This window comes from Anoplopoma fimbria, chromosome 18 (genome assembly GCF_027596085.1).
Source record: "Anoplopoma fimbria isolate UVic2021 breed Golden Eagle Sablefish chromosome 18, Afim_UVic_2022, whole genome shotgun sequence".
NCBI lineage: Eukaryota > Metazoa > Chordata > Actinopteri > Perciformes > Anoplopomatidae > Anoplopoma > Anoplopoma fimbria.
This window is the reverse complement of record NC_072466.1, coordinates 9,823,580-9,846,418: the sequence shown is the minus strand read 5'-3', so window position 1 is coordinate 9,846,418 and position 22,839 is coordinate 9,823,580. Positions and strand designations below refer to the sequence as shown.

At 39.9% G+C, this 22,839-nt stretch overlaps 2 protein-coding genes across 2 annotated transcripts in view; one reads left to right on the top strand and one right to left on the bottom strand.

Moving 5' to 3' along the window:
- Nucleotides 1-13: 13 nt before the first annotated feature.
- cdc40 (cell division cycle 40 homolog (S. cerevisiae)) lies at nt 14-18,113 on the bottom strand. Its single transcript, XM_054618861.1, has 15 exons — nt 17,893-18,113; nt 17,440-17,526; nt 16,072-16,201; nt 15,865-15,951; nt 15,583-15,722; nt 15,072-15,168; nt 14,673-14,812; nt 13,479-13,553; nt 13,158-13,203; nt 11,003-11,104; nt 9,099-9,214; nt 8,036-8,169; nt 5,164-5,240; nt 2,441-2,585; nt 14-1,924 (listed from the first exon to the last, which is right to left on the bottom strand). The coding sequence occupies exons 1-15, from the start codon at nt 18,082-18,084 to the stop codon at nt 1,747-1,749; spliced, it is 1,746 nt and encodes a 581-aa protein (XP_054474836.1). The 5' UTR covers nt 18,085-18,113; the 3' UTR covers nt 14-1,746.
- A 1,004-nt stretch (nt 18,114-19,117) lies between these two features.
- The window catches only part of wasf1 (WASP family member 1), a 53,479-nt gene continuing 49,757 nt past the window's right edge, over nt 19,118-22,839 (top strand). Inside the window, 1 exon segment of the mRNA XM_054618640.1 lies at nt 19,118-19,218. The gene's annotated coding sequence lies outside the window, so the exon portion shown is untranslated.

Sequence of the window (22,839 nt, the reverse complement as noted above, 5' to 3'; positions counted from 1 at the left end):
AAAAAAAAGAAAAGCCATGTTATCTTGGCTGGAACAGTTCCTGAATGGAAATGTACATGTTCGTTCAACATGGACTTTTAAGTCAGCAGAAATTCTTGTTAGAGCACAGCCATTTCCCGACAGACTTATCTTATCTGGCCGTACCTTTTTTTTTTTTTTTGCCAAGGCAAAATTCGTGCTCCTACTTATCCTCCTGACCTGGAATGACCTCAGTTGTGTAGAGGGGCAGAGTAAATTGCCTCCACAGGCTCTCTATATTCTACCTCATAGTGGCAGTGTTTTTGGCTGCAGGACAGCTTCTTGAGTCATGGCGACCCCTTTTCTTCATGGTCCTATCTGAGCTTGGCTCACAGCCAGTCATCCTGGCTGATATTGGACAACCTTTCCAGATGACAATAATCTGCACAAACCGCTTTCCGCAGAACAGGAATTTAAGGAAATGAATACATGATGTTAAAGGGGGAAGTAGATGAGGAACCCTGCCACATTGACACTAGGTGGATATTTAAGGGGGTCCACTGGAGCTGCTTGTAGAGAAAGAATGAGCAGTGGAACGTCAGTAATAAAAGGTACAAGATGGAGTCTGCTGAGGATGTATGGGCGAACAGGCGCTGTGGTTGAACCCTGATATGATTGTATGTAGAAAACAAAGCACAACCATAACAGGAAGAACGTTGCAGTGATGTCTCTTGTTTTGTTCAGTGTGTTTGTTGGCTCTGGGAATGTGGATGCGTTGGCGAGTGTGAGGGAATAAGACAAAAACAAAAGCTGAACTCTAATTGTTTTTTTTTTTTATAATAAAACAATTGAGCTCCACACAAAGAGACATTTTGTGTAATTGTCAGTTCTTTTACTCCTTCAGTTTTTCTTCTGGTGTTCAAATTGGCCTCACTCCACTATCCCTGCTGCACCAGAACTTCACTAACAAACTTAACCTCGAACAGCACTGGGCTGACACTGAAAAAATCCACATTCAAAAATGGTCCAATAAGAACAATTCAGAGTATTAATATAGCAGCAAACAACTATCATCTATGTAAAGATATGGGGGAGCAATTTCTGCCTGTGGAGAGAATGAAGTTGCTCTCCCTCTGTGCTCTCAACCAAAAGCGTCAATATGGAAGTGCATCACCGACTCTCCAGTTTCCCCCCCGGTTAACTCTGTCCTTTGAGAGGCAATCAAAATGCTTCCAATGTTGTATTATGTACCTTTAATGTAAATTGACAAATGTTTTGAAGCAGTTTGATAAAGAAAGGAACAAAAGAAATGAGATTTCTCCTCATGATTTTGTGTGGAACTATGTGTGAAAAACAAGTTGAGGAACCAATACTTTATTTTCAAATTTACAGAATGTTTATTTCCACAATAGGATGGTCACACAATTGAAAATTAAGAATTGTTAGCAAGGAATACAGAAGTATATTACTACACAGAACATTGGAAAGCAAATTGAAAAACAAAAAATATTTTTAAAAAATGCCAAGGTTCCCCTCTAATATGCCGTTTGCTGTAGAAACTATTTTTAAAAAGTTTGCTTGTGGTCATCTTTGTACAGATAATACATATTTTACTCTCACGGCGGGATACAAAAATACCTTGCTACAATAAGACTGGATACCAGTCCTGTGGCTTTCACTTCCATGGGACAACCAGTCCCTCCCCGTCTCTCTATAGTGAAACAGTTCAGTTTTGTCCATCATCTAGCAGAACCCTCCCCCCAAACAGACACACATACCAGGACAGATCTAATCCCAGAGTTTGATTTGTCCATCCCAGCCGCAGGTGATAACCTTAGAGGTTTCATGCGGATGCCATAGTGCGCTAATGCACACCTTGTCATGAGCCTTGATTCTGTGGTAAAGCTTGGTGGTCTTCCAATCCCAAATGTTCAGCTTTCCATCCGCATCTCCTGACACCACATAGCTGGAAGAAAAGAAAAACAGAAAAGAATGGAAGGATGAGCACTTTGCTAAAAATGACTTCTGTCTCCACTTTGTCAAAAGGTCTGAATATTTGGTATTAAGTCTAGCCAAGAGGTGCAGTGTTGCTATGGATACTGAAAAGTGTTTAGGGTGAAGACGGGTCTTAATGGGTGTTTTGGCATAAATTAGGTTCCTGACTGTCCCAGTTAGCTCTCCTTGTGGAACTTGTACATTATATAATCAGAATTTCCACAGTTCTACATCAACATACATTTTAGATGACAGTGAGTATATTTTTAATGCTATCTAACTGTTACACTTTCCACTCAGTAAGACAGTTCTAACTTTCTCATAGAAACAGATGAATCACCGCTTATTCAGTTTTCAATTCTGTAGCATTTTGTCCTTCATCAGTTAAAAACAAATCAAATATTCTAAACTATTAATCAGCCGTGACAATCTCAGCTGCCTTCTAATCCCCTTCATGAGAAAATTGCCTAACAAAGTAAAGGCTTACCTCATGTCTGGGGAGAAGTCCACTTGGCAGGCATAGCCAGCCACCATGTGACCTTTGAAGACTTTCTTCTTGTTCAGTCTGAAGCGGTTTTGGGCTCCAAAGATCAGAATCTGGTTGTCCATAGACTGGCACGCTAGCCATTTACCTGGGGTAAGAAACAAGCAAACAGCATGTAGCTAACGGCTCATCTCAAGTGGTGCTTCAAAGTACTTCACTGTATTACATGCTTACAAAATAACCATAAAAATCAATTCCAAGTAATATGGTATCCAAAGTATTGGAGGTACAGTATAAAAGTTCAAGTCCCATATGAAGTAGAACAGCGGTAATACATTCAACATGCAAACATCCAAGCTTTTAAAGGCTGTCACAACACGTTTAAAGTTACTATTAGCTTGCTAGTTTGTCTCATTAGCATGATTCTGTACAGCCAAATGTTTAACAAGCAGCGACTGTGGATTCATGACGCTGCCTGCCACTGCTGTTAGTACGCGCTAAACCTGGCAACTGATCCAGCGCGACATCAAGGAGAGTAAAACGTTACAGGTACACGGTATTTGGTAGGAAATATGCCTCATGGACACAGAAGTCAAACAAAACTGTGGAAATCTGAGTTTGATAGGATGGCACTCTGAAAACTCATCATTCTGCCATCATTAAAAGGAAAGGATTGAGGCAATTTAAGAGAAAATAAAAAGAGTATTTTCATCAGCGACTGCTCATCTGAGATCTACTTTACAGAGCGTTTCAGCTTCTGACACCGCTACAGCTTCAAAGGCACTACGCGGTGATAACAGGCAGTACTACGGCGTCAAAGCATTACACGACTCACTGCACTTCTTGAAAGGAAACATGAGAAATGAGAAAGAGATCGAGTGCTGATGCGTGTGTCCTCTTCTTACATCCTCCCTCACAAAAGAGAAATTAAAAAAGACACTATTAAATGTCAAATGCAATACACGCAGAAGAATGAAAACAACTTGGCCAATTCCAGCAGTGTCCTCTGTGTCCTTCGTTAAGATGGCAGAGAAAATAGGAGAGAGGCTGTGGATGCTATGCCAAGGGGAGGGGGGGGGGGCTGGGTGCCATTTAGGGGCGAGAGAAAAACTGAACGGTCTCCCACTGAGAACGCATTCATTATTCACACGCTCAGGAGAAACAAACCGTGTTGGCACAAATAGGAACGCTGCCCAAAGCAAGGAAGAGACTAGGGAGAGTGTAAGGGAGAGGATGAAAGGGAGAAATCAAAGTAAGTAGGGAGGGAAGGAGCAGACGACGACACGAGAGCCGAGTTTGATGGGAGCTGAAGCTGATGGAGTGCAACAGGGAATTCCTGATTCAAGCGGGGCCTTACGTTTGAAGAGGAATTATTTCTAGTATTATTTAAAGTGTGTGCTGCTGCACAAAACGTGGCTCTTGTGTCGGTAAGTGGCCTCTTAACATCTTCCACTCACATCAAAGAAAACTCACCAGTAGCAGATTTATTCTACTCTTGAACTGCTGTCATCTCTGCAGGACCTATACAGGGATGTCCCCGATGACACATCTTTGCCCCAATCTTGTGGACTTTCATATTAAGAATCAGCTAATATGTACTAAGAAAAAAAAAATCTATTTTTCATAAATGTTGGTATTAGAGTGGTATTTAAAGTTCGTAAAATTAATGGGGCAATTTAAAGGGATAGTTTGACGTTTGGGAAAATAATCTTATTTGCTTTCTTGCTGAGAGTTAAAGATGAATGCCTGTATCTCATCTAGGAAATAGCTGACCCAGCTCTGGTTAAAAGGTGGCAGCAGCTCCAAAGCTCACTAGTTAACACATTATCATGTTTGTAAGATCAGTACAAAAACTGTATTGTAAAAACACCAAGTTGTAGCTGTATGCTGAGCTATGAGCCAGACTTTGTGTTGGCCAGGCACAGTGACTTCTTGGCAAACAAAAAGTAGACTCCAATTTTTTTTAACCTTTTGATAAAGCCACGCTAGCAGTTTTCCCTGCCTCCAGTCTTTAAGATAATCTAATCGTCTATAATGGTCTTCTACATATTTAACGTACAGATATGAGAGTGGTGTTTACCCAGTTAACTTTGCGAGAAAGTGATAAGGTATTTTATTGGAAATGTCAATTTGTATAGTTTATAACAGCTTTCCAATAGTGTTTGTATATTTGCGGATGGAGGAGAGCATCTTTTCATCTCAAGCTAGAACGTTAACATCAACAGAGAGGTATCACTAAAATAAAAGCAAACCAGCTGCTCTTTATGTTTAACCCAATGCAGTTTCTCTCATCCCTCTGTGACATGTCATTAATTGAAACTGCTAGCTGCAATGCGCTCTACAGTTCACTCCCTCACAATACTGTGCATTAAGGGGACGTTATAGTGTTTTAACAGAGCTTAATGGGCCGTCTGTGACAGCTGGCTTACCCAGAGCATTCAAGGGATTGGAGACAGAGCAGGCTTTATATAGCCAATGTCTATCCATCTATCACAAATGCCAAGATTAGGCCCGATCCTGATGACTGTATCTAGACATCCACCCACTTACATTTACTTAGATGACAGAGCCTGCCTTGTTTTTATTCTTCTGAGCAATGACAAACATTGGAAGGTATGAAAGAATAAACTTCAATCTGGCAATATGGGTTTAAGCTCCCCAAAGTACTGTGTCCTCTGAGCCTGAATGCGTCTCTGGGAGTGTTTGGCTGTGATGTGACTACTTACCGTTGGGAGAGAGTGTCACAGCTGGCATTGAGTGCATACTGGGCTCGGCGATGTACTTGAAGTCCACAGGGATGTCCCTGAAAAAAGGCAAAAAGCACTGTGAGAACACTTGAAGACGGGTTAAATGCTGGGTGGGGGGCACGACAACCTGTGTAGCCTCAAAGCAAAATCCACTCGAAAGAAAAAGCATTGACCAAGCTGTAGTTTGTTTATTATGGCAGATGCTTATGTCGTCTCAAAAAATGCTTGGTACTGGACAGAATACAGCTATGGTGAAAAATAAGGCCAGATCACCATTACAGCTATCTGAAAGGATCCTTTGATGCTGCACCGCCGACTGAACCATCGTCCAATTATTTATTAATCCCCCTAAACCCTCCTTATGCTCTGCTATGTCTGATTTTTGAAAGATAGGAACCTGGGCTTGTTGATCGTAAGTGGTCTGCAGGAGATCATCGAAATCTACACTGCTGTGTGTCTGCCAGGATGACAGCATGCCATGGTCCTCTTTTTCTCCATGTACGTGACTGACCTGTGACACTTTGCTAGGTTAATGAGGGTGACCAATATGTCTTTCTGCCTTCAAACTGTGTGTGTCTGCATCAAATAAGTGCCCTGTTGTCCTTAAGCCACGTCCGTCTCAGACGAGAACCAGCTGGAGCAAAGTCATTGCACCGTGTTCGCACACACGCACAAGACCAAGGATGGACTTCGAAGATTTTAATGAGAAATGCAAACCCTTGTTTACACAATTTATGCACACACACACAAAACAAGTAGAGCTTGGGGCTTGTCAGAGCCAATGCCTGCAGACACGCCAAGCTAAACTCGGAAGAGATAACAAAGCCATCAGATCTCTTTCTCTAGCTCCAGAAATAACCAGTGTGAATGCTCTGTTGTCTGGAGAGCAATGGGAGAGGGAGGAAGGAAAACAGATGACAAACAATGTATACACTGGGGATATTCATGAAAAATAGATGATTGGTTGTTGTTTATGGGGGTTTCGCATCAATCAGGATAAGGGACACTGACAAGAACAAGCAGCATTTTTGTATATTTTATATGCAAACTTTAGTTTCTCAGGCATGATATCTGCAGTGAGGTTAGGGTTAAATTCTGTTGTCAGCCTGAAGAAAAAAAACATCAAGACAGAAACAAGAAAGATTCTGAGCTTCTCCTGAGAGGGAAATGAAACAGACCATATTTGTTTGTTATTTGGAACTAATGTGAAAATAGGGGATTTCACAAAACATAATTACTATTATGTAAAAAGGTCAGTAGCATGCTGTCAGTCAGTCTGGAGGGAAAGTGAGTACTTGGATGACATATCACACATAGCAACTACGTCCTTAGATCTGTCGCCGCAATTTCTTAATCTTTCATTAACATTTTTTTCTCAATCCATAATCATCTGGAATGTCCCTTCAAGCCAAGTTACATCGCTCTCTAAACGCTGTCTTTGTGATCAAGTGCTCATTCTTCCTGTTGGCACAGTGCAGCACTTTTTATATTGATTGTTAACCTGCTCCAACACATACAGCAACTATCTGCTCCCTGATGATGAACCTTCGCTAAAGATAAAGTAGTCCCTCCAGAAAACTTGAGTATGTGTGTTAAAATTAGGATGGAATTTGCCCCTTGTCCCTCTCTGTGTTTCTATTCCAGAGATACGAGACTGTTCTGGTAAATTCAGCCTAATGCTGCTATGAAGCAGCTCTCACCAGAGGGGTTAGCTTAAGCTGAGAGCCAGGTGTTATCCGTGGGAGAAAGAGGGACAGTAAAGCCACTCTTTAGCCGAGCATACCACTTGCCCGTTTGCTCCCACGCTCCACTTAAAAAGCTCATGGGAAGAAAAAAAGAAAGAACTACACAAATGGTCGTCCTTGAATTAAAAGCACCCCCTTCCAAATTCTAAAGGAAGCTTCCTTTATCAGCTGGTCTTTCAATATTTATCATCTTTTAGCAATAAATACCAGAGTTGGTTTACCACCACCACAGGACCCCAGGCTGTTCAGCAAGTCACTCTTGAGCCCCTTTATTATTCTTCATAGCAAAAAGTGCCTATGGAAAACCCTGTTGGTGGGGTCTTGTCTGGGCAAAAACTGCAGTAGGACATGTAATGACAAAATCTAAAAAACTAAAAAGTTTGCGCAAAACAGTGAACATGAATTCGTTAAAAGCGCAGGTGCCTGTTGTGGTCAAAGGAAAGGAGATTTTAAAAAGGAAAATTTGTTTTACACTTTAGCCGACCTGCCAGTCATCACAGCGCATCTTCCTTCCTGCCAATGATTTAATTTGTGGAACCATTTCAAAATGCTTATTTATTCAAATATACAATTGGCAACATGGGCCATGCTCACAGAAGGGTGCTGCTGGAACACTGTCAATGCACAACGTTAGCTCCGGGGAGAAAACAAACTCCCAGTGCAACAGATGCATGTAAAGCAGGCACATTGAGGTAGAGGCCATGACTCAGCTCAGATTAGCAGCACAGCTGGGCCAGCGTTGTCCAAGATAGGGTTGTCTGGAGTGAGCTACTGTTCTTATGAACAACTAATTAAAAGGCAGCCTGATACACTGATGATATATTCTTTGATTTTCAATTTTTTTTTTTTGTTCCCTGAGAATTTGCTTGCCAACAAATCTACTGAGTTTACACATGTCAAATCCTTCTCTATAAATCTTGATCTTCAACCCTGACGAATCCCTGCTTCACATTCATATCGTTGATGAATTTGAGCCAAATGCAACCACAGTTTTCCAGTACTGAATATCAGGGATTATCTGCAATTGCACAGAGCTACAACACAAAAAAACGATGCAATCAATTCAAAACACTGCATTACTATTTGAGGCTGTAGTCTGTACTTACCATTCCCAAACTCGAAGACTCTTGTCGTCTGACGTGCTCACAAACCGACGGTTCTCATCAACAAAGGTGATGGTGTTGACGGCTCCCAGGTGACGGTCGTACTCCTGAACAACCTCCCCTGTCCTGACGTCCCACTGACGGAGAGACACAAGGCGGAGGTAAACACATTTATTTATTATGGAGAGTCACTGAAGAGCAGTTTTAAATTGTGCTAATGCAGCAAAATGGCTGAACTGCAGAGGAGTAATGACACTGATTAGCTTTCAAACAGACCCTCACTCTGGAACGTTTTATTTGGAAAACATTATGCACAAATTAAAATGTAAAGGAAGGAAAAGCAGAAACAACCCCCAGGCTACGAATGAATAGGACGCATCTTTGTCAAAACACATTTTACATTTAATTCAATTTATGCTCCTTTTTTTTTTGCTCACAGGAGCAGCCATCTGTTCTCAGAGCCCTGAAGGGAGCTGCATGATTTAGTTCTAACCCTCAATATTGTGCCAGACATCGTGATAGTGACTACTGTTCATCAGAACAATTAGGACACAAACTTTGTGCCTGTCACATCAACATCTTGAAATATATTTAATAAATGACGACTCTAAGAGGGAAGTGTTAGTTAGTCCCAAACTTGATGAATATGATTAAATATGAATTAACAAATAAAATGACAATCTTTTGAGATTAAAATCCAAACTTTAATCTGTAGAAGTTCAGGGTGACTTGTTCTAAAAAACAGTTTACCTCATTGTGTAATATTGTGGTTATGGATTTCCTAATTTTATCACAGATTGTTCCCTTTACCGCTCTTCCACACAAATGCTACCCATGATTAATGACTTGCTCTAGTCCTGTCAGCCCATGAACCTCAAGCCACGAGCACACAAATACACACACCAGTGCCGGAGGATGAGACGGCAGTGTATTTCATGCTCCTGTGGGCACAGGGGGTATGCACAGATATTCATGTGTGCATCTGCTTGGTCAAGTGGGAAATACACTTGAAGTGATGGTGTGAGCAGAATAAAAATACTTGCAATGCAGCACATGACGACTTTACCTGAACGATCTTCTTATCCGACATGCCGGCCACGAAAAGGCTCTGTTTTTCCTCGTCTGGGTTAAACTTGACGCAGTACGGTACCTTCCTGTTGGTGAAGCGGGAGATACACTGGCCTGTGGAGGGAGGAAAGATGAAAGTCAGAGCTCTATAATAATCCACAGTGGCTTTTCTGAGATGTACACACAAGTTGCTTAAGATTTAGGGACAAAAACTGCAACTTTTGATGCTGCATGCACTGTCCTTCAGGCAGCGACAGCTCAGCGGTAACACTGAAATGTCAACGTTTCTTTGTATTCATTCAGCGGAGGTGAATCACCACAGAAATGATGCCGCCACCACTGAAGGGAACAGGAAATTAGAAATGACTGCAACACCAAGAGGCCCTTAAGATAAGAGTGGAGACTTTTCACGGACATGATTTCTGAATATCATCTAGTGTTATACTCCAATGGGACACATTTAGAATGGAATACTAATAATTACCCCTTACACTACCCCGCTATGTACAGCTGCAGGAAAGAAACAACTGTTGAAATGTATACTAACTAAACCACCATCTGGTTGGAACACATTGTAACGGTGTGGTAAGTTAACTCTAACAAAACTATTAGGATGATGTGGCTCCAAAGGACATCCTGTTAACAACAAGTGGGGGATTTAACTCTGTTCTGCCCTCTGCTGGATTGGCACTCTTTAGTTGAGAGGGGTGGAAATTGAGATGAGCAGTGAGGAAAGACAACAGGGACCATGTGGCACCAGTGAGATCAGGGACCCTACTTTTTGCCAACAGTTCACATAGACACATGTAGAGTAGACCATTCGCATTCATTTGTTTACACTGAGACGGTCTTTTATAGATATGACAGATTACATACTAATTCAATGACGTGTTAAACTGTACTGCCTCTCTTATACAGGGCAGGGCTACATTGGAAGAAGCATTCATTGAACACAATTCCTGAACTGAAATAAAAATGCAATACCATCACACAAACTGATAAATAATGAAAGTCTCTGATACCGATATGGATACAGCAGTTAGACGGCATTTTAAAAAAAGTATAACCTAGGTTTTTTGTGAAGTGTTACTTTGGCAGCCCTTCAGAATCAGATTGTGTCAGAGATGTTGATTACAAGTGCTGTGGAATTGTGCAACTGGATTTCATCATATATAATAAAACTCCATGTTTGGTCTATTTGGGGAACAATGTTGAATTGCCCGCTGTATTATAAGAATTCTGGATTCTTACAGATAAAAACATTTTAAAGCGATTGACATGAGGGCTGAGACTAACAAATATTGTCATTGCCGATCAATCTGCAGATTATTTTCTTGATTAACTGTAATTATACAAAATGTCAGAAGAAAGTGAAATGCCGATCACAGTTTCCTAAAGCACGGGATAAGGTCTGTGTTTTGCTTGACCAGACTGGCAAATATTAAGTGTTTTTGCTTGAAAATTATTAAAACGATCGCTCAATTATCAAAATGGAGGAAAGTTGGTGTACAATTAAATAATCTGCGTAAATGGCAAAACAATTTGGCAAAATAAATGTTTTTGACCTTCTTGACACACACTTCCACGTTATGCAGAGAAATGTTTTATTAAAAAAACTACAGAAGAAAGCCGAGGTCTCTGCTGTTATTCACAATTATCGGAAGGGTTGCGAGATCAAGGTTATATATATATGATTGAACTGCACCATGTTATGTGCTCCCATACACACTATTCGCTGCGTGTTGCTGAGACATTAAAATAGACATACGTACAAGTCAGATATACATACATACATACATATGGAGAACATCTCTGATCCAGTCATTTTAAAGAATCAACAACAAGAAGCTATGTGAATAATTATAGAAAAGAGTCTGCTGACATCGGCGAGGTAGAGCCTACCTGTTTCAGTGTCCCAGAGTTTGAGGTAACGGTCATAGGCAGCGCTGAGGAACTGGGTCCCACTGTTGTTGTAGCAAATGTCTCGCACTGCTTTGCTGTGACCTAACAGGAGCAGGAGTAAATTTACACATATTACAAACAAATAAACAAACAAACGAGAGACTAATTCACATGTTCATGTTCCCCACGATTGTTACCCAGCTGCCTTCCTTTAAAAGCCAATTTATTTGAGGAATGTGAAATCTTTTTTTAAGGAAAATCAGGGACATTGAGGAAGAGAGATGACTTTGGCTGTGTGAGACGAAGGAAAATGGAATCTTAAAATGGGCTCGGAGAGAAAAGAGGATGAGAAAGAAAAAAAAGGAAAAAATGACATGCTCCATCTGTCTTTTCAGCTGTTCTCCACCTTCTCCTTTTCGATTCCCTATCCAAATCTTTGCAACCCCTTTGGCTTTTTCCTCATTCAGTGCAGGTGATGCAAGGTCCCTGTGGGCTCAGCGCGCAGAGACGCCTCCCTTGTTAAAACTGGCTTTTATCAGCACTACATTGTTTCCACAGCGATAACAGAGCCGACGGAGGCTAAGCGCCTGCCTGCTCGCTTGCTATTTGGTCTGCTTGCTGGCAGACCAAATGGCAATAGCGCTGCTGCAGAGAGCCTTTTTGGTGTAATTCTGTGTGCACTGGAAAAAAACACAGATACACAAACTACTGAAAGCAGGGCACACGTGTCAAATATTCAGTTTGTCCCAGGCTGCATTAAATCATGGAAATGCACACATAATGATATGCATGCGTATCATGCACATCCTCCAAGGTAATGCTTGCTGCTTAACTGTTCTTTCTTACTAGATAGTTCTGACTAGCTACCTTTTACAGTGTATGGTTTAATTACAGAAAGCAACCAACATTGTAATACATTTAAAAGAAGATAAATACATAAATCATGAAAAAGATGTGAAGAAAGCTTCATATTTAGGGCTACAACTAACGACTATATTCATTGTCAAATCATCTATTGATTATTTTCTAAATTCAATGATAAGTTAGTTGGTCTATAAAAAGACATATTTCTGACAAATGTCGTTTCAAAAGCCCAAGATGACATCGACAACTTGAAGACAGCAAATCCATCATGGGGGAGTAAATAAATGAGAAAATAATAACATTTAAGAAGCTGGTATCAGAGAATATATTTTTTGGCCTTTTTTCTTTAAAAATGACTTAAACCCTTTAATCAATTATCAAAATAGTTGGCAATTAATTTAATAGTTGACAACTAATTGATTAATTGTTGCAGCTCTATCCATATTGTAAACTAATTGGGTGTACTTTCTAAAGACCTGAATGTCATCCATCCAAATATATACGCAAAAACAATGAAATAAAATACAATTATACACCTCAAAGAAGAATAAAACCTAAAAGGAAATAAAACAGAACAATACATTGTACTGTTGTGGAACAAAAATGAATAAACTAGACTGCACATAATTAAACAAAGGGCACAGCACAGCAACAAAATTAAAATCTAAATTACTCTCGAAAACAACAGCTATATACTAACAAACCTTCTCTAACAAAACAAACAAAAAATGATTATCATCATCTGAATCTCTGCTGTTGCTCCAACTCATCAACCCCACAGCCAGTTACTCTCCGTCAGCTTATTCGACCCTAAACTGTCTTCTCTCCTCCTGCATGCCAGCTCCTCGCGGTGTCTCGTGCCCTCCCTTGCCCCTTCTTCCCTTCGGCCCCTGGGCTGCTGAATTATGCATATTCCGTGAAGGAGCTGACAAGCAGAACCATGGCGGCAAACAATCTCTATTCAGACAATGTGCTGTCTGGGAAGAGCGTAAGTGACCTGAACACATTAGCTAAACCCCCCAGACCCCATCTATTCTAAAAGAAAAAACCACAACTATACTTTCTGTCAATGGTCAGCAGACGAGTCATTAGTGTTGCTGAGTTTACAGTCTGTCGCTGCCGTGTATTTCCCAAAAGGCTGCATGCATTGTTAACTATGAGCACATTTCATGTCAGCATCTTTGCTGATGACCCATTGTTGTTGATAAAATGCTATACTTGACTTTCTGAAATTCTGTTACCAATTAATACAATTCATTATTAATATTTATCAAAATTTCACATCACTTACCAATAAATGTCCGTACACACCTCCTCTCCCCGTAAACTTCCCAAAGCTGTAAAGAGAAGAGAAGGAGAATAAACTACAAGTGAACACAGATTTGCAATGCGCCAACGCTACGTTCAATTAAGCCAGCAGAAAAAATGCATCAGGTTGATAAGAAGTCATCTTTGAATCCTCTGTACAATAAAACAATCAAACTCATAGATGACAATGTATCTTGCCAATCATAAAATAATGAAACTGCATTTTTTCTTTTAAAACAATAAATTAACTTAATTCAATAGCTTCTGCATTGTTTTTTAGAGGCAACGAGCTGTGATTATTTACCTTGATCTTACAGTCCATGGAGGAGGAGAGCAGGAGATGACCAGAGCTAGGAAACAGTCTGATGGCACTGACACCCTGGAAAACATACAGAAACAGTTGATATGCATTTCCCCTAATCGTGAGTATGCTAATCATCAATACAGGTCCAAGTGCCCATGCTGTTCAGCAATACTTTTCTTCTTTTTTCATTTATATATAAACATCTGTGAGGATAATCCAAATCATGGGAGTTCACATTTGACTGTACTGTATGATGTTATAATGCCACAGATCTAAATATTTTGAAATCCATGCGTGTCTGCCTGGACCATAAATCATAACCCCATGTCTATTATTGATATTATTGTTAAAATGTTTATTACAATAAAGTAAATCCACATTTTTGTATTGGTGAGACACTTTCAAACGTATTATTTTTACTCTAACTGTTAAGAGAAGGGATTCACTACATCTCCTTTTTTTACCATATATAGTACTTAATTTAAACATTGCCAGTCTATTGATATTAAATCTGTGTGCAGGCCATGCTGCCAATGTAATTGGTTTAGAAAGTATGATGACTTTCAAGTTCCCAAACTTTTTCCAAAAGTGTCATAAAACTTTGGTGACACTGTACGGGCCATCCTCCATCTATTATCTCCGACATCAGCGCTTCCACAAGCTTATTATCTTCTCAAACCTCTTTGTATTTCAAATGAGAGTCTGAAGGCAGTAACTTCCTGCACAAAGCGGATAGGAGCCAATTTAAAACTTGAGTGATTTCTCTCTCCCTGAAGCACACCGGCAGATCTGAAGCTCCAATCAGATCTCTCCTGGAATAACCCAGTGTTTGCTTTTACATTTGAATTATAATGACAGTGTTTTGAATGAGACAGAATAATCTTGGATATGTCGGGGACAAGCAGCTCGTATACAACTGCGTTATCATTTTATTCAAAAGCACCCAGGAGGCTTTTACTGACTTCCTCGCAAATTCTAACAAGGCCTGCATAATGGAAATTGTAATTGTCTCTCTTTATACACAAACACATGGGCTTATTTTGGACTTCAGAATACATTTAAACCTATAATATTTACCATCAGCAAAGCCTGCATGGATAAAACTTATAGCTGCAAGATATATTAACTGGTACATAAAAGGGGCAATTCATGTGCACTAAGAAACGCAAATAACCTATGTCTCTTCCCACTGACCTTGGTGTGTCCAGACCAGACATGAATTTGTTTCTTAGGCAGGTAACACTTGTCTGGAGCATCTGCAGAACGCAGGTTGATACCCACATCCTGAGGGACGTGGAGGTAGGACCTGCCCTGGTAATCATACATGTCCTTAACTGTGAGGAGAACAAAAAGACACAAAATATATGAAGTGCCAGAGACCCCTTGTCAACAAGAAGTCCTTAAAATGGTTGACTTCATCTCAATATTTAAGCCAACTAGTCTTACGAGAATGACGTTCAATCTCAAAAGAAATACTGTGTACTTGTTTGTGTGTATTTTACGTACACAATACCAACTATGATTTCAATCTTCAGTAAATAATTTGAATGAGTGGGATTCATATGTTTAAAAAATAACATAGTTCCACCATACCATGGAGAATGGTTTTCTCTTCAGCAGGAGCCTCTTCCTCGTTCTTTCCCTTCTTCTGCCTCTTGGCTGTGATCTCATCCAGCTCTTTCTGTTCATCCTGTAAAAAAAAATAATAAAAAGAAACACAATGGAATATTTATGAAAAACATTAGTGCAGAGGACAGACTGAGCAACTGAAGTCAGGTGTAAAGAGGAAAACTTAGGGCTACTCTTTAAATTGAGTGAGTGGGTGGGGTCAGTGCTCATGCATGAGGCAAAATTACAAAGGTGCTTTTGGGCAATTTAAATAAGCCAAAGAACAAACAAAAAAAACATCAACCACAGATTAACAATATTAGACAGCCTGTTTATCTGTCATATTGCCCAACAGTAATCCTTTCTGCCTAAACCTGGATAATGCTGTATTTTCTTGCTTTACCATATGAAGTAGTGAGTCGGTTAATTATGAAGAAGTGACAATTTCAAATACTCAGCCGGAATATTTTATAACATATATTGAACACAGTATTACCTCTGATGGTTTGGCCACATCTTTCTCATCTATATATTTTGCCCATGGCCCAAGGAAGTTTTCAATCTCTCCTGCTTCTCCACCTTTGATCTTTTTCCTTTTCTCCGTCTTCTTCGGTCCGCTTTCAAAAACAGTTAGCCCTGAAATAAGAGACAGTAGACATTATACTTCTAAATCTCAATTAAACAATACTTCATGCAGTATAAGACATACTAAATACAGTCTGATCCATCCAGCCAGATGCAGACAAACACATAGAATTTAAGTGTGATGAAGGATTACCTTTATTTTTCTCAGCCTCATCCACTGCGCCAATGTAGCTAATAGCGGTTACCTGGTGTGTGTCAACAGATGGATCTAGAGCATAACCTATCAGCAGAGAGGGGAAAGTAGTAAAACGCTCATTCAAATTCAGGGTACAAAAAAGGAGGAATAGGAATATATTGACAGCATCATTGAAATCCATCACACAGTCACAGATGAGCTTACCATAGGTGGAGAAGGTCCTCCTTTGCTGTTCAAACATAAAGTCGTTGAGGTGAGCAGGTTCTGCATAACCAGATAACATGTTTCTGGGGGCAGCCATCTGCTGGCTTTTAAATGGGTTCATTGGCCCAAACTAAAGAGGAAGAAACAAAAAATCATTAATAACACTTAATTAAACATTGATTTTTGGATACATTCATTCTGCTACTTTTAGTCATTTCGGATTTTATGCATTATGATTTTATGAGGCAGATGGCCAGCTGGTCACATCCAGCGCTGAGTGTTGTGGAGGTCTGGCCATGCAAGACTTCCAGATACACTTGTGCTCTGTTATCCTACAGCAGCCACACCTCCACATGAATTAAGCCCCAGCAGTGAGGTACGACTGGTGTTTCCCACATGTTTATAGACACAACATGTAAGCGGTCCCAAGCGCTACTGTTAAGGCTTTCAAATAGCACTAGCAGCAGCTAATATATCCAGATGAATTAACAGCGCTTGTAAATGCAGGTCTGAAGTTTATGTTGTAGTGTTAATGGCAATAAGTGTATTATCAAATAAACACAGTATATCAGAACTATTACTCCTGTTTTCTGTCGTAATGTATATATTCAAATCTATACTGTAATGATCAAAGTTCAGGATAATGTTAAATGTTGACAATCTTTATATTCACTTATTTTAGTTATTTGATTTTACTTTTTACTTGTACTTTTATTGCAAAGTCACATTACTTTTACTTGAGTACATTTCTGGATATACCCACCACTGGTAACAATAGTTAGGTTGATAGATGAATAGGTAGAGAACCAGATTAAATCCAATGGGAAATTAAAGGATTAAGTCCAACAAGCTACATTAACCTCAAAACAGAAGACATATAGACACTCAAGGAGATTCATAGTCATAAATAATAAACAACTAACAAGGGGGACAAGAATATCAAAATATTTTCTATTCGATGTTATAGCATTAACATAATAGCTGGTTGATATGGACATATAAAATATCACTTTTGGAGAAAACACTAGACATTAACATATACAGTAAACAAAACGTCAATGAAATAAGATAAAATAAGATAAGCCTTTGTTAGTCCCACAGTGGGGGAAATTTACAGGATTACAGCAGCATAGAGGATAGTGCAAACAAGAGACATAGTAAAAAAAACAAGATCAAAAATAAGCAAATGAGCAATAAAAAACTGTAAAAAAAAAGTAAAGAATAAAGAATCCACAGTAACTGAAATATTATATATACAGACAGAAACTATTATAACTATTGTATTGCACATCTGGTCTCATATAATGCTCTAATGCTATGTATTTGACCCAGATCTAAATATATCCCAATATTAATTCTCAAACTTACCTCTGGTGCAAACATGGTTTCAAATGTGGGGTTATAGGTGACTTCTTTCAGTGAAGGGTCCAGGTGTATGCCAGTCTCAACAGCCTCCTAGAGTTAAGATGAACAAATCAGACAAACAGACTCTCATTGGTTGAAGAGCAATACAATAAGAAACTGTGAGATAGAAATAACAAACTTAAAACCACATCGATACCGTTCACATGTTAATATTAATGATAATACGACACATAGCATCCTCATGCTCGATGCTCAAGTTTCCCGCTAACCTCCACTAGTCGTGTCCGGTAACGTTAATAACAATTGTTAACCCTACACACTAAATAAGTATTTTGTTTTTGCCGTTATCAATCGATATCGTACGCCTCTTCGATATGCAAAAGCACGGCGCGATCATTAGTACCTAACTTTAACAATGCAGCGTTATGCTAACGATAGCTAGCATGGTTAGCTTACCTTAACGGCGACCTCGGGGGCAGAATTGAGGACAGCCACGGACATGGTGGGTCCGGACTTTAGAGGCTGGAGGTGAGCAGTGGCGTCCGGGTTCGCTGGGTCCATTTTCTCATCGCCGGTTTTGCACGTTGACTCATTTTCAGAATCCGAGTCGCTGCCGTAAGAAACGAGGGAAGCTGCGGCGGCGGCCATCTTGGATGTTGTGAATTGGCCGGAAGCAGGAGGGCGGTACTTCCGGTGTGACGAAAAAAAACCGTCTTCACTCACCCGGGGCGTAATATTGAATGACAGTAAAGATAAGATAAGATAAGATAAAATAATCCTTTACATTTTCAGGATTACAGCAGCATAGATATAATGCAAACAAGGTACATATTTGAACAAACAATTATTTTAAATATGTAAGTAAGTAAGAAAAATTAAAAAAAATCCACAATAACTAAAAAAATAAAAATCTTATAAATACAGACAAATATACAGTAAGGACATTTTACGAGTAACTTTACATAAAAACTGAATTTTAAATAAAAATTCACAGTAATTTTCCTCATAATTACACGCTTAAATACGCTTGGTCAGTGTGTGTGTGTGTGTGTGTGTGTGTGTGTGTGTGTGTGTGTGTGTGTGTGTGTGTGTGTGTGTGTGTGTGTGTGTGCTTATAACAAATGAATATCTGAGCACCACATAATCTACACTTATGTGGTGTCAGTATTGTCCTTGACCTTTGCAATGCATTTTGTAATGAAGTCTATATGATCATCAAATCATTGCATAGGAGATCGATTCATTTTTTTGCAATTATATGATTTGTATGCACACTGAGGGTTGAAATAATCAAATCAATCAAATCCCTTAAATGGATTAGACGCAGCACAAAATGACGGTCTGTGATAACTAGCCCAGTACAGCGAGCGTGAACGCTCTCTCTCGCTCCCCAACAATAGAGTGGTAAGTACCATTATCGCCGGTTATAAAGGGGACATTTTATTGGGAATAAACGTTTCACACTCGTTACTTCGGATATAAACATATTTTTTCGCATACGACCAAAAGTGAGGGATATTACTCTGTAATTAATTAATTGTTGGCTTCACTGGACCAGGTTTTGATGCCAATTCCTCCAATATCCACCCTGAGGTTCCCTTTGGAAAAACAGTGACTGGACTCTTCTCCGCCGCCGCCTCTTCCACCAGGAGTACATTTGATATCAGAGACAGTACAATCATGGATCTGACCCGGGGATTTAAATTCTTGGCCACAGCAGCAGGCTCTTCTGCTCAGTGAGGATGTGAAGAATACAAAAGGAATTTAAAAGAAACATATCAGGTAATCATTTGATCAATGTGTAGTGAAATCGCATGCTTTTTTCTTTTTTTTTTACTTGCAAATGTGACTTTAGTAACGTTAACGTTGTTGCATCTCTGCACAGCAGCAGAGATCTGTCTTTTATAACAGAGTTTTTATTTTTTTCAGATTCTACTTAAACTGTATCTGCTCGTCTAATAACGGTCCTGGTAATCCAACACTGCCTGGCCATCTCTGACTACCACATTAACCCAGTACACACACACACACACACACACACACACACACACACACACACACACACACACACACACACACACACACACACAGGTGACTCATGTGGCAGTGTTGGCAAAGTAGTCTAAACACTTAAAAGTGAATTGCATGTCTAGCAATCAATGCATATAAACGACATATTTGTAACGGGACCGGTTAGAAGGGTGACACGATCGCAAAGCTCCACATCTGCAGCGTCTTGACATATTCAATCCTATGAATATCATGCAGAGCAAATATTTTCCCAGTGCAAATGATCTAACGGTGCAGAAATATGCCACATATGTCATCTGTAATGTGTGTGTGTTTTGTTTTTCTTCTTCTCGTCATTGGGTTGTGGAGCTCCAGTTCGGTACAGTATGATCAGACGAACCGCTGGCAGCAGCGCGACGTGATTACATTTTCCCACATCGACTTGCCTCTCGGAGAGGATCGGCGCTGGGGTCTGTTCCAGCCAGCTTGGGCTTTTTTTTTTTTTTTTTTTTTTTGCAGTCAATGGGGGGATGGTAGCCTTCAGCCCAGTGAAAATCATGCTTTGTGAAATTCGAAACCTTCTTTGTACCACTTGAAGTGCAGCAGAGAAGCGTGGGCAGTGGTGGGTTGTGACTGTTGTGATCAGCATGTTATATATTTGGTGGACAACTTGAAGATATATTCGTGGCATTGCATGAGAACAGCTTCTGTGGTGCTGTGTGGTGTGGGGCTTACATTCTAGACTGACCATCTTTTCTCTACAGTGAAGCAAGCAGCACATTTCACAGCTTGCCCCCCAACATAAAGTAATAAAGTTGTGTAACAGAGAGTGAAAGCAGACTGCAGTGAACATTTGGGTAATAAGTTCTGCCGTTGGTGATGAATGAAATAATTGGCTGCAGAGAAATTGATAAAAGACTATGTGAGCTGATTTGCCTACTGCTTTTGACAGTGTAAGTTTGTACCTCTTGGGTATTAAAATTACATTCAAATGTAGCCCTAACGATAATCACACAAGAGACACAATTCGGGTTGTAGTGACTGCATGTGACGTGTAAGAGCTTTATTTATTTTATTATTTTATAATGATGTTAAAGAAGTACTTTCCCGAGGTCAATTCAGATCGGATCTTTATTGTCTTTTAGAGGAAATTATTTAAGTCGAGACAATAGTCACCTTGTCAATAGCAACGAACAGAAAGGGCTGATTCTTAAAACTAAAAATAGCCACTAGGCTCTATACACCTACACCGTCTGGACAATGAAATGTACAGACAGTGTAGGCGTAAATATTCTATATACAATGAAATGTATATAGAATATATTTCTTGATTTGATTAGAAATCACATTCGATAATTAAGTTTAAATCAATGGCATTTTGGTACATATAATCTGTAATGAATGTGTACTCTTTGTAGAACATATATAGGTTCCTGTATGTGAAAGCAGCTCTGACTCAGAGCCCTTGCAGCTGTTAGATTTATCAATCCGCAACAGTGGCATCCAAACTTTAACATGACTGAGTGGAAGCTATACGCCAGGTTTTACAACAGCTCAGAGGAAGTATGTGTGCGCATAAAACATTTGCCATATGGGCTGAAATTAAAGTTGCCTTCAAGACATAATCCAGTGCCGAAAAAGCGACATTAATAGAACCAGTGATCAACATCACCGTGGCTCAGCTCTGAGTGGATGTATGCTGCTGCAGTATGCCTGCTGTGGCCTCAAACCCCTGCTCCTGTTTTGTTTGAAAGCAAGTTCTTTCCCAAGTGGGTTACCTCCTGGGGTTTTGTGTTTTCTAACGTGGTATTTTTAAGCTTGCGGGGAAACATTGAACACCGGTGAAAAATAGGAGAGTTGAAGGGTCTATGCGCATAACCTCCTCTTTGATACATGAATCTAAATAGCGCTCAGTTTACCCGACAAATGGCCTTACCTACAGGTGTGTTCCCAAAATAGAGCAGAACATATTGCCATGGTTTTATCTGATGCTGTATGTGAACTCTTCGCTGCAAGGGGTTGCATTCCTGCAGTTTGCCGTTCTTGTGTTTTTCTCCGTGTTTCAGAGGCCCCCGGGATAGAGGAGCTTTGGCATGGCTCCCGTGGAGGCTTTTGGCCCTCTCTTATACTGTATGTTGACATTGCTCTGATCCTCTGCCAGTCTTTGGCTTTTCTCATGCTAGCAAGAAGAATATCTCTCTTTTTCTGCAGCTCTCTTTTGTCTTTTTTTGTCTTTTCTACACAGGGGGGTGATTAGAGGACACACAGAATAACATGGGGCATGTTGAAAGAGTGTGTGGAGAAAAGGCAAGAGATGAGAGTAAAATGAGTGATGGCTGCCTGGTTGGAGATGGGAAGAAAGTGGGCTAGGGATTCTGGGAAAAACAGAGAGAGAAAATGTCTGTGTGTGTGTGTGTGTGTGTGTGTGTGTGTGTGTGTGTGTGTGCGTGTGCGTGTGCAGTGCCCCTTTAATGTGCCATTTAGTGCGACCACAGACAGACCCCCTATCTCTCAGCTGTTAGGATGCTCCAGAGGCTCCAACACACAGCAGCTATTGTTCTTCCTCTTGGCCCGGCCAGCATCTCTATAATACTGCCTCTGTGCCTGGTCTGAACTGGCCTGACAGAGGGACACCAGGGCTAAGTTAGCACATCTGACTGGTGCCCCTTGTGTCTAACTGCCACTGCCTCCACCACCTCCGCCCCTGCTTTGTCCATATATCTGTCCACCCTCGGTAGGGGCTTTACGTCTCCCAGACAGAGATTAGAGTCACTATTTTGTGACTTTTCTCTTTCTTGCATGTCGTACTGCTCTTCTCTTACAACATCAGGGATAGGAGTTATCATGTGCCTTAGCTAATCAAATTTTTGTTTAATGTTAAAGGAAGAACAATATTCCTGAACACAATAATGCATTTAAGTTAAAAATATTCTTAAATTCAAAACTTTGTAGAACCTCAAACACCTTTTGAGGACCATTTAGTTTTCTCTGATGATCACAGAACACCACAAGATAAGAAAAAATAAGATAATCCTTTATTAGTCCCGCAGCGGGGAAATTTACAGGATTACAGCAGCATAGAGTATAGTGCAAAACAAGAGACATAGAAAAAGAAAAACAAGATAAAAGAAAAAGAAATAAAAAAACAAGTATTATAAATAAGCAATAAAAAACCAGTAAAAAAAATCCACAATACCTGAAATATTATATGTACAGACAGAAAAACTATCATTTGCACTGTGTCTTCTGTATATCATTACACTATTACACAGAGAGTATAATTATCTACCATGCCTTTATACTTCTTCTCACTCTCCTTGTAGTGCCTAATCTTTTCTCCTGTCTCTCGTATAGTTGCCACTTGGGCATTTTCAGCCTCTCTGCTTCATTCTC